The sequence below is a fragment of the Nanorana parkeri genome, unplaced genomic scaffold, assembly GCF_000935625.1.
Source record: "Nanorana parkeri isolate BGI_ZX_2015 unplaced genomic scaffold, ASM93562v1 scaffold115, whole genome shotgun sequence".
NCBI classification, from domain to species: Eukaryota; Metazoa; Chordata; class Amphibia; order Anura; family Dicroglossidae; genus Nanorana; species Nanorana parkeri.
Window position 1 is genome coordinate 710,473 of NW_017306383.1, and position 13,249 is coordinate 723,721.

At 41.9% G+C, this 13,249-nt stretch overlaps 1 protein-coding gene across 1 annotated transcript in view; it reads right to left on the reverse strand.

Annotated features, from left to right (window-relative positions):
* MTHFD2L (methylenetetrahydrofolate dehydrogenase (NADP+ dependent) 2-like) overlaps positions 1 to 13,249 on the reverse strand; it is a 60,691-nt gene that overhangs the window by 22,483 nt on the left and 24,959 nt on the right. The window contains exons 4-6 of the mRNA XM_018553293.1: positions 9,122 to 9,274; positions 4,600 to 4,707; positions 3,293 to 3,385 (exon numbers count right to left, since the gene is read on the reverse strand). Of these exons, the coding sequence (XP_018408795.1) occupies positions 3,293 to 3,385; positions 4,600 to 4,707; positions 9,122 to 9,274 (354 nt within the window). The remainder of the gene's footprint in view (positions 1 to 3,292; positions 3,386 to 4,599; positions 4,708 to 9,121; positions 9,275 to 13,249) is intronic.

Here is a 13,249-nt window from a genome sequence, read left to right on the forward strand (position 1 = left end):
GGCGAGAGGAGCTCCAGGTGGGGTTCTAATTTAGCTGGCAGGCACCTCCTAAGCCAGCTAAATTAGGACCCCACCTGGAGCTCCTCCCACTGGACCAGTGCTGCTGCTGACTCGTCCCTGCTCTCTCCGGCACAGTGAGTGAGGGCAGATTTTGTCTGAACTGTATGAGCAGTATATACTCTATATGTACTACAGAGTACATATAGAGTACACACTGCTCATACAGTGCAGACAATACATTTACAATTATACTCTGCTAACATGAATGAATTACATTATCTGTATGTAGCCCTGTACTGTGGATCATTCAACCCATTCATGTTAGCAGAGTATAATTGTAAATGTATTGTTGCAGGCACTCTATATGTACAAGTACTATATACTACATAGTACATATAGAATGCACTGCAACAATACATTTACAATTATCCCCCGCTAATATGAATGGGTTAAATGATCCGCAGTACATGATATGTAGCCCTGTACTACGGATAATTTAACCCATTCATGTTAGCAGTGCAGAATTGTATATCTATATGTACTGTACGTATACAGCACAAATGTCCCATACATTGCAGCAATAGATTTACAATGATCCCCTGCTAACATGAATGGGTTAAATGATCCGTAGTACAACTACATGTTATGTACTATTATGTACTATGGATTATGATTTAACCTGTTCATGTTAGCAGTGGATAATTGTAACTCTATTACTGCAGTGTACAGGACATGTGTGCTGTATATGTATTATGAATCATGATTTAACCTATTCATGTTAGCAGGGCAGAATTGTGAGCGCCTCCCACAAGCTGAGCACCGAGATGCGATGCAGCGATCCTGCCCAGCGCCGACTACGAGAGGCACCGCGTGAGGCAACAGGGATCGGAGTGAAACTGTAAGTGAGGGAAGCTGGGACGGGGCTGGCTGTATATCTATTGCTATAGTGTACTGGATGTGTGTAATGTATATGTAGTACATATATACAGCATACACCTCCATTACACTCCAGCAATAGAGTTACAATTCTCAACTGCTAACATGAATAGGTTTAACCATGATCCGTAGTACATAACATGTAGTTGTACTATGGATCATTTAAAGTCACCTGTCCCTTTAAGAAAAAGTATCGGTAATTGGTATCGGCAAGTACATGAGGGGATGTACTTGTATTTGGGCCTGAAAAAGTGGCATTGGGACATCCCTAATATATATATATAATGTAACAAATTATAAAAACCTGTAGCCATTGCTTCTTACGGTACTTGGTATCTGTGCATCCCTAAAAGGGGAGTAATGTCTGCACTCACAAAAGACAGGTGAAGGCCAGCATATGCATCAGCTGCGGGGGTCCAACACAGGACATCACTTGTGAAGCAGAAAAATCTTTGATTTCACTGGGACAATCATTGGCTCAGAAGTTAGGTGGAAACATCACCCTAAATTTAAAATGTAAACGGAAAAGCAAAACAACAGGAGTGAGAGGCTTGAAAAAGAGGCCTTGAAACGCATTGCCATGATTTCCTGAACCCACGCTGCTCCGCAAGTGCATCTCACCAACTACCGCCTGCTTCACCGACTCCTGTGACTGAGGAGAAGCTGTTTCGCTTCCATATGGTGGTCAGGACTGGCTTGAGGACAACCAGTGTACCTTCCACAGTTCAAAACCATGTATACCCACCACTGCTGTGAGTGCATTCTATGCTTTTGTGTTTAACCCCTTCGTGACGGGAGACGTACACTGTACGTCCAGCCACAAAGGGACCAAATGACTTGTCACGTACACTGTACATGACGAGTTATTTGCTGCTTTAGAGGGCTGTTAATCGCTGAACCTACTTCCTGAGCTGATGCATCCCACAGAGAAATGGAAGATTTTTCAGCTTCACAAGTGATGTTCCGTGTCGAGCCCCCACATTTACTGGTCTTTTGTGAGTGCATACATTACCCCTCTTTTTTGTCGTCTGGTCTCACTTAGATAACGCACAAGCTTTTTGAGCTCTTTGCCCTCTTTGCCTGTATATAAAAGACGGGGTTACGTCGGGTAAATAGACACCAAACATGTCAAGCTTTAAAATTGCGCGCACCCGTTAAATCGAAAAAAAACTACCATACTCAAAATTGACCATAGCCGACGCTTTAAAAGCTTTTACCGCTCATCAGTTTAGTGTTATCAGTGATTGATGACCCTAGAATTATTGCTCTGATTCCGACGTTCGCGCGATATGTAACAAGTGCGGCGCAATGGATGTAATCGGCATTTTTGCACATATGCGGGCTTGACGCATGTTTGCGTGTGCATGTGGGGGCGGGGGACTTTAAAAAGCTTTGATATGTGATTTTTAATTTTTTAGGTAACAAATTTTTTTAAACCTTTTTTTTTTCCACTGAACTTTATTGCTATCACATAGGTGATAGCCAATTTGCAGTGACAGGTCCTCTTTATGGAAACATCAGGGATCGGGATCACCAGCAGCAGCGGCGACAGAGGGGGGGGAGGAGCACACCCGACCGCATATTACAAGCGATCGGGCGCCTCTACAGACGCCCGAACGCTTGTATGTAAACAGCCATCGCTGGCTGTTTACATTCAAAGCCGGTTTCCTGCTCGTGTGCGCCGCCTAGCGGTGGGAATGGGATAGGACGTCTAAAGACACCCACCCGCCCTCAAGAAGCCGCTGTCCGGCCATTTAATTACAACGGCCGGACAGCAGGTAGTTAAATATACATATAAACTATACAATCCTAAACAATGTAATGTAAACAATCTTATAAGTTATGAGTTACTGTGCAAAGACATTGTTCCTATGTGTGGATGGTAATTATAAATAGTAAATAGGGGCAGTTTTATCTTACTGCAGATTGAAAGCAGGCTGAGAGCTAGGGAACAGTGTAGGACAATTATCGAGCAAATTGGCAACACAATGAGATGCAAATCAGGCTACCCCTCATGTAGTCAAATCAATTAAACAGTGTTTTTGTGACCCCTGCGCCTGGGCAGCAAACTTTAACAGATTTGCACCAGAGGTGCTAAACGCCTAGTTATCAATCAAGTTTTGATGAAGGAGCTGATCCGAAAATTCTCTACAATTAGCTACAGTCACTGTTTGCGTATTCTGACAGCAGCACACCAACTGCGCGGTGGAGGAGATTTGCACATCCATGCTGTTTAGCATGGATGGGGTAATTGAGTGAAACAACATTAGTGAAACTAGTAATACTGTACAAGTTTTTAAACTTGTAAAAAAAAAAAGCAATAGCATGAACAATATGAAAGAATAAAAGCTTTTACCTGCTCCCACAATTATAATATCTGCTAGCTGAGTGTGTCTCTTCAGTAGATCTTTTGGAGTATATCTGTGGGTAATTGTTACAGTTGCATCACCTTAAAAGAAATAATAATGTTATCAATACTGTCATCCTAATATTTTCATCGTATCTAATTTTACTGTACTATAAAGGATTATTATATTTATAAAGGATTCCTATAAAGGATTATTAGTAGTAGTAGCAGTAGTAGTAGTAGTAGTAGTAGTAGTAGTAGTAGTGGTGGTAGTAGTAGTACACTGTACTACCTGGGACAAGTTTGCAGGCCAGAAACACTAGAGGTAATACAGTAAGTCACTATTTACATGTTTGTTTTAGGTCAGTGCACTGAAGCAAAGGGTTCAGCATGACAGATGGGTAGCTAGCATTTTCAGAAGAAGAGGTCAGCAATGGAAGCTTCCATGTTCCATTTGAAGCAGGTTTGCTTTAACGTATAATCTATTATACGGTGTCCACTGTCAAAAACTAAAGAGAAATATGTATTTCTATATTTCATTTTCTATCCTACTCCTAATAACCATATTGATCTAGAAGTTTGTAATTTACTAATTGAAGATGCTCATAGGATATTCTTCCTCAATGCACTGACACAGTTTCACTCAGCCCCACGAATATGCACTTGTGCCACCACTCTAACTAAGCCTCAACTAAAGTGGGGTACAAACAGTTCAAATTTTGGCCAGTTCCTGATAAACCAGCCGAAATTCATACCATGGGTGCCACTGTCGGCATCCCTCGATCAGTTGATTAAATGAGGTGGCTGGAAAATTCTCAATTGAGGGGGATTCATCCATCAACGTTCTTAAGTGTTAATGGAGGCATCTGTTCTATTTTGTTTTGTTCAGTCTATGGGTTGAACGAAAAGATTAGAACTGTGTATACCACACTTAAGTGGTCCTGGAGGGAGACTTCCATTCAATTTTTAGAACATGTTGTGCTAGTAAGGACAGTAAAGCCATTATCCAGAAAAGATATTAACAGGGTTATTCACAAAAGGGTGAAGAGTTTGGAGAAGGCAGGAAAAGTGAACGATCTAGGACAACAGAGCGGAACTGGAAAGTGAGCTGAATTGGAGAATTTTTCCAAATCAATTATTTTGGCCCAGATTGTTCCCTTCTCCTGTCTTCTCCAAACTCTTCACCTTTTTGTGAATAGACCTGTAAGACTGATACAGATCATTAATTCCATGTACAGTTAAGTTTAGTCCTTTATACAAATCTAAGTCCACTTTGATATACATCACTCATGTTTATAAGAAAATGTCATACTTACCGCCAGGTCTCTCATGTCTGCCATCTGTGTGCAACAGCATAGCAATAGGCATGCCAACATTTTTCGATCTTCCTGCAACTACAACATTTTTGCCAAATGTTTCTATGCCTTTTTAAAAAGATAAAAAACAAGGTATATTTTATGCTTTTAAAATTGTTACGAAGGTGGTACAAAAACAACCAAAAGAAAAACTCTATCCGCTCCCTTTCTTTGCTCACTTACTGTAACGCTCGAGCCAAGGAGGTTAGGTTGGATCGCAGCAGTGGAAATTGGCTAGGCACCTGTGTATGTGAATTGGCTCAGATCGAGGGTTCCCGTTTACACTCTGTATGGTATGGAGTGATGTTGTAACCCTCTAGCACATCATACGCCAATCACAGTATAGGATGGGGGTTTGGAGGTCCCCTATAGGTATGCACAGCAGTACTCCTATATATCTATGTGGTAACCCAGCAGCCTCTAGATGGTATGATTCGTATGCGTAAATGCAGTCACCTTAACCCCACACTCTCCACGGAGACCACTGAGATGTGTTTGCATAAGAAGCGCAGTAATAGTATTAGCATACCATTTGTAATGGAGTAGCAGTTCACAGGTATCACTTTAAATCAGGTGCACAAGAGTAATTGCTGACACTTTCTATAGATCAGCCTCTAGGGCAGAGTACTTGCAGTTAAAGATGGGTTAATAGTCCAGTAGCTGGTCCAGGGCTGCTATTTGAAGTCCTGGCAGTTCCAGGGAGAGATCCCAGAGGCAAGCCCAATGAGGAGTCAGAGGAGAGCAGGGAAGGATCCCTGTGGAGCACCCGATGGTAAGAGGAGGGTTTTCGGTTGAGGTGAGTGGCAGGCTGTCGTCAATGCTGATGGTTCACCTGTCCTTCGCTATCAGGCAAGTTGCACTGGCTCGACGTTCGCAACACTAGAACGGCGAGCCATTGCAACTCGCGTCATTATGAGGAGGAGGATCCCAGAGGGGGAGGAGCCGAGCGCGCCTTGCGCCGCCTCGGTCTCCTCTTAACGTCACGCCGATGGGTGAAGATGCCGGCCCGCGGCCCCAAGCGCCGGACACGGAATACCCTATTACACTTACACACATGCCATAATGTGATAACTTAACCCAAGAACAAAAGTGTAATATATTTTAGTTCACCAGTCTTTAGATATTGTGGCCATATTAGTTTTCTATTTTCAGGGTAAAACATTTCAGCAAGTACAAATAATACCTGCTGATTTTGCTAGTTCTAGTAACTTCCTTTGAGCCAACCTGGAAGTGTTAGCTTCCTTTTCTCAACTACTAGTCCCCACCTCCCATGTAATGGAGATAAACAAATGCGAACTTGTGAAGTCCAGCCTGGGTGGCAGCCATGGCCCCCTCCCTAGATGCAGTGGAGGAGTGAATGTAGCCGTGCAGGGACATGAAGTGTGTTATTCACAACATCACCAGGTGAAAATAAAGGGGGAAAGCCTGACAAAAAAACTAATGCAGCCACTTCATTTAAGGACTGGTAAGATGCAAAATATTTAAATGGTCAGACACCCACACTCTCATCCACGGCACTACATGCTTGCGATGACTGATGTTTCCATTACTCATCTTCGTCAACATAGAGTACAGTAGTGTGAGACGGATGTACATTTCCATGGATAAAAAGTACTAATAATATTGTGTTACAGGACTATATAGAAAAAAAAGCACAAGACATCATTTGGATTTATAAGAAGTTATGCATGTAAACTCAGTCATATCCATAATGTATTTAAAAATAAACACTGACCTATCCTGCTGTAAAACTTCTGAGTTTTCTATAGTAAACACAGCCGAGTGATACACAAATAAGATACAATTTTGTTAATAGTTAAGCTACTTGAATGCATTTTTAAGATTTAATTCCTGAGTTTTTTTTTGCTTCCATTCCTGTTGGTTAAGAATGTTTGATTGAGTGGAGTGTGCGAGATAGCACCATGAAAAATATACTTGAAGAGGAACTTTATGCAAAATAACAATATAGGCACCTTTAGAAATGTTTAGTAATGACAATCTACAAACACATACTTCTAGATAATTGCAGGTGTGCCATTATATTTCGCTATCACAACAATCGGAGTCAGAATAGCAGGCTTTGTATTCTTTGCATACCTTATTTCTCTTTTCCTCTCCATTTTTCTCACAGTAGCCATTTTAACTAAGGATAGTTTACTAGGGGGGTCATTCACAAAGCTGCCGAAGGCAGCCGAGTGAATAACTCAGCTGAAGTTAAGTAACCCGAACACCGTTCGGCTATTCACTACAGCTCAGTACAGCCGGTTTCAGTCATACATGCTCTTCGACTCAAGCTCCGGCAGCTTGAGTCGAAGATCACATAGGGGCCGAGCGACAGTGAGTGAATAATCGAATGCCGCTGAGCAGCAATCGGCTCGGCTATTCTGCTTGGTACCTCCGTGGTACCAAGCAGAATAGAAAATAGTGAAAAAAGTAGGGGAAAAAAGGTTTAAAAAATATTTAAAAAATGTAAATAAATACTAAAATGAAAAATAAAGATTTAAAAAAAAAATAAAATAAAAATTGGGTAGGGCTAGAAGTGACAGCTAGCTCTGCCCAACTGTTTCCTAATATTCTAGAGTCTTCTAGCAGGTCCCGGCCAAAGAATAACAACTGCGCAGAGCAGGCCGTGATTGTTATTGTTTAATGACTGAACAGCGTCCCCAAATGACCATGGTCATTTGGGGACACTGATCTGTCATTACAACTGGGCCTTCGCCACGTCCATTCGCCCCGTTTCGGGTGTCACTTCGGCTCAGTCGGCTCAAGCATATTCCTTCGGCTCGGCTGAACCGCTCGGTCACCTTCGGCTGCTGTATGGGCTATAGTGAATAGCCCATACAGCAGCCCTTCGGTTCGACTAAACCGAAGGGCTCCGGAGGCAGAAAAAAGCCGAAGGATCAGCCGAAGCTACAACTGGATCCTTCGGCTCCTTTGTGAATAACCCAGCACATGTGACTAGGACATGTTACCATACACATCATCTCAGAGGGGGAAAATACCTTTCCCTGAGATCTTGTGAGATTACAGATGAGATTTCCCAGCAATGCTGATGTACACTGCTGATGTAACCTGATATAACCTTCCCAGGATGCAATGCTTTAGCAAAATTACATTGTTTGTGTCCAAGTAGACCAGGAAGTAGAAAAAAAGAAATTATTAGTAAAATGAAAATATGTTTGTTTAACTAATCAATGTAAGATTATTTCATATCAGCATGCAGAGCTGTATGCTGAGGTGATGTGAAACGTTATTCCTTCTTGCTATCTGTAGGTATGGTTCATGCCTGTTCTCCAGATTCTATTCCAAGATGAAAAGGGATAAACATTCAGAGAAAGGAAAGCTGAAAGAAAAGTCTTCATGTGACATTTCAGGAAGGTTAGCAAAGTAATATCTCGATGGCAGCCCTTGGGTCATGTACTGGAACATACAGGACATCTAAAATACACAACATGTTGCAAAACACTTCATTCATGTCCTAGTGCACCCTTTGGCAAAAGTCTTGCTTATGAGACCTGGAGCTTTCATACATGGCAGCCTCTGAAGATATCATGCAGACTTACACATGTCTTACGCATGTTAATGGGAATTTGTAGTTTCAGTAATTACAGCGGCTGTAAAGATCAGTAGCAAAACAGAAGGCAGTTTCTGCTTTTTGATTCCATTTATATATTAGCAGAGTATCTACTGAGACTGATAAAATACCTTCAAAGTGGATCTAAGGCCACAATTTTTTTCTTGTTTTGGACAGAGTGAGGAAGGAATTAATCCATGACCCTATGTGGGAGATTTACCCTAATTTATTGTCCTAGTTACAGTTAGTCAACAGGACAGGAAGTAAGGTGTGATCTCTATAACAAGGACATTAATAACAATTTTTAGCATGGGAAAGAACCGATGAGAAGTTTCCCTCACTTCCTGCTCTGTGACAGGTGGTCAGTGGTGAAGTGAAGAAAAATATCCCTGGTGGAAACACAGACAGTAATATGTATTAGCTCAATTACAGTAGAACTTTAGCCAAAATGATTTTTTTTAGTTGTGGATAGAGCAAGGGAGTTTTAACCCGTCAGCTTTTTTTTTCACCATCTTCATCCCATTGGGGAGATTTCCCTTCACTTCCTGACTAATAGCCACAACAGGAAGTGAGAGATAATCCATTCAAAGAGAGAGAAATCACTGGAGATCAGCAAGGTCACCAGAACCAGGGTCAGGGTCACCTAATGTCCCTATTGGAAGATTTCCCTTCTATTTCTGTCCTGATGACAAGCCAAAATTTTAGATTTTCTTTTACTTTCAGGTCAGCAGGACAAATAGAGGGGTTAATCTCCCTAACGGGGACACAGACCGCAAAAAAAACAGACAGGTGTACTATTTATTTTCCACTTCACCCAGAACTAACATCCACAACACTTCAGTTGCACTTATAATATTATTAGGTGTGCAGTACATACTATATACATTATAAAGTAGTTTGTTATCTTACCTGTTCTTTTAATAATTTCCCAAACAGCAGCGGCTGTAGCAGGAATAATAGATGACTGATCTAAGCAGAGTCTTCCAATATTTACAATATGAAATCCATCAACGTCTTTTTCTGGATCAACTGCATTACAGACATCTCTCTCATTGATATGTTCTGAAATTCATTTTTATTGAAACATTTTAATAATGTATTCAGTATCATTGCAAACATTTAGTGTCTTTATCTTGTTATAGTGCAGAGGTTTTCAAACTTTTATTTTGCCTCTGTAATTAATTTTTTTTCTCTTTCATGTATGTCTTTTTTTCCCCATTCTAACATCCTTGGCTGCACTTTATTCAATTAAATGAGATGGCACTACATTACTGGAGGTACAGCAGTTTGAGCCTGTAAGGCTGGGCACACACCTTACAACCATCGCAAGACTTTTGTCTTGCGATGGTTGTAAGGCACTTAAAAAAACGTACAATCTGCCTATGTTGCATAGGCAGATCGTACTTGCGATGATCACAAGCCACGCCCCCTGAGGGGCGGGCTTCCGTTGACCGCAATGCCGAACAGGCAGTGTGCGCTTGCGCACACCGGCCTGTCCGGCTTTTATCTCACGAACATGCTACACACCCGCCGAACATCATACCATGCTCGGCGGGTTTAGAAACATGTCCGTAAGTTTAAAGTCGTGCGACCTTACAGTAGTAGAGGTCGCACGGCTTCCACACACCTTACAATAATCGTACGATCGTGGGATTTCCCGCGATTATCGTACGATTATCGTAAGGTGTGTGGGGACCTTTAGGCTTCTTTCAGATGGGCAGTCCGACCGGGTGTCCCTGTCAGTTTTTCAGGTGGGTCCGACTGGATGCCCAGTGCTGGTTTTCCATCAATAGGTTTTTTCTTCCCTGATGCCACGGACATATTCCAAGATGATAATTCTAGGATTCATCTGGCTCAAATTGTGAAAGAGTGGTTCAGGGAGCATGAGACATCATTTTCACACATGGATTGGCCACCACAGACCTTAACTCCATTGAGAATCTTTGGGATGTGACAAGATTTTATGCTGTGGTACGACTCTCTCCTCATCACTACAAGAATTGTGCAGACAAGGCCTTTCTGAGACTTAGGGGACAATTTACAGTAAAATAGATGTGGGTCAGCTGGGTGATTGACCCCAATCCAACTGACTTATAGACCAGGACACAGCTAATGTATTTAGCTGTTAATTGATATACAGTAAATAAGTTTTTTTACTTGGCTAGTAGTTCAATGGGGGACCAAAACAATGGACTTAAACAGGGGCCACTTGGTGTCTCTGGCTGTCATTGTACTTACTTGCAACATCCTGTGCTGAGATCTTCACTGTTTGGCCTATCTATACTACAAAAGAATGCCAAGCTGTATTTGTGCATGTGGCACTTTGTCTGGCTGTGAATCCACTGAAATGGATGGAGGTGGTGACATGCATGTACTGCTTTAGGCCCGGTTCACACCTGGGCGTCTTGTAGCGCGTTCCCACGCTCTGCAAAACGCTCAAACACCGAAATCCCATCATTTCCTATGGGTATGGTTCACACCTGGGCGTATTACAGGCCGTATGAACGCACTACAAAACGCCCTACGCCCAAAGAAGTACAGGATCTTATTTGGGGCGTATTTGCCTCGCATATCCATTGGGATACAGCCAGGTAGTGCTCGGAAACGCGCGTTTGTCACGCGTTTTTTTTACCGACAAATGCGCATATTCGATACGCCTAGGTGTGAACCCAGCCTTAATGATTAAACATTTTAGGCAGAGGATGTGCAGATTCAAGCAGGCTGCACATTGCACATCAATGAACACTGTTGGTGTAGTTACCGTATATACTCGAGTATAAGCCGTCCCGAATATAAGCCGAGGCACCTAATTTTAGCCAAAAAAACTGGGAAAATATAAGTAATAAGTACTGTATAATACACACAGAACGTTCTGCTGGATGGAAGGAGTGTTGAAAAGGATAGGTGCACTAAAAATGCACTTATTCTTTAAGACACCGAGACCAACTACACTCCTTGAAGCGAAAAAAATAAAAAAAAATTAAAACACAGAGTCACTTGTAAAAGCTCAGTGTCACAATTCAGTGTAAGGAGTTAAGTCTTACCAGCATTAGAAAATGTCAGCATTTCAAACTCAAAGAGTCAGGCCACTTAAAACTGATATGTTAAATTGTGGTAGATGTCAGGAGTTAAATTGTGGTAGATGCTGGGAGTTTGAATCACTCACAGATTTATTTCACCTCTTAGGGACTCATCTACTGAAATGTCTACCTCAGCATCACCCTCCCTTTGTGGCCAGTTCAAGGGTATATTACTCTTCGAGTTGGGAATTTTCAAGTTTTTATTTATTTTACATTAAGGAGCAGAGCCTTCCCTACCCTATATGCAGTAGAGTAATGCCACAACTGCCCTCCCCCCCCCAACACACACACCTGCTGCCCCCTAATGAGATGCCGCCTAAGGAGACGCCTCAGGCTGCCTCATTATGTGAATGGCCCTGTTAAGAAGAATAAAAGAAAAGGAGAAAGAAGCCACCAAAAGCAGCAAAAAGCCATAGCACAGGGATGTAGAGCAGAGGGCTCCTACCTAGGAAATATATGAAAACAGAGAGTGATCAATCCACCAGTGTCCATTTATAACTCAAATATCAATGATTCATGTGCTGAATTTATCCTTCTGTATTCTGTCTAAACACCAGCTCCTTAACCACCCAGTGCCTACAGCCTATTAGGATGCCATGTTCAATGCTATAGTCAGATAGTTCGTAGTGCTGGCACTTCCAACCTCAGCCTTATTTCTGTTATTCTAGGGATTTTGGTAAGCCAATATAATGACAGATTTCACATAATTATTCTTGTGGTTTTTAAATATATTTGTAATGACTTTTGAAGAATGTGTGTGTGGGTGGTGTAAGTATAGTATATTAGTACATATATTTGCTTCATGTGTTGGTATGACGTAAGTGAAATCAAGAAAAGCTTGTAAAATTTACACAGACTGTTAGAAAGCAGGCAAAGAGCAAGCTGCCCGCACTTTCAAGTTTAAACAATGTAAATAAGGGGACAATAAAATCACATATAAAAGGTGATAATGTCTATATTATGGCTTACATAGAAATTCTGGCACCAGTTTTACAACACGAAAAAAAGGCTTGGAATGTTAGCTATGCTGTAATATGGGATGGCCAGAGCCTAAGACATCCGCTTGTCGTCATGTAAGCACAAAGACTTCTGTTTGACTTATCTGATGGTCACCTCTACATTGTATCACTTGATTGTTACTGCTAAGCTCAAATCAGTTACAGTATATTGTTTGCTTGTATTGGGCCCTGTATGACCAGTCTTAGGTCAGCTGTTTTGGTGTTCCTGTACACTTTTGGTGTTCCTGTACACTAACGGGAGCACACAAACTAGCGTCCTCCCGTTACCCAAAGCTCAGTATACCGCGAGCTGCAGCTCACGGTATAATGAGACGCCGCAGCTGAAACGAATCCCGACAATTCTGTCTGGATCCCCCCAGCTGTGTGAGTGACAGCCGGCTCTGCCAATCTAGAGGCAGAGCCAGCTGTAAACGCCCCCTCCCCCGTTCGTTCCGCCAGTCAGCGCTGGAGGATCGGATTGGGGAGGAGGGAATCCAGTCCCTCCCCTGTCACGGCTCTCTGCCGTGACAGGATCGAGAAGTAAGCGAACGCCGGTATGTGTTCGCTCACTTCCCGATCTACTGAGCCGACCTGTGACAGTTTATTTGTCACAGGTCGGCTAGAACTATGAGAATGAGTGAAAAGCACTCACCTCATAGTTCTCCTTTAAACTATAACTTAAAAATGTATGCATGTTTTAACTCAAATATCTGAACAAGGCCTTATAGTATCTGTTTCTGTCTGTGTTTTGAAAAGATATATTAATTACAAGTAAAAGGAACACTGAAAAGTGACATTGTTTGAATTCTAACCTGATTTCTCACCATGCACTGGAGGACAATGAAAAAACTGCTCCACCAAAAGGGATCATTAGTTCAATGCATTACAAAAGCCAGGTAGCCTTTATTTTTTAACATAAGTACCTAAAGATGTCCATATTATACCCTATTGTTTTCCTG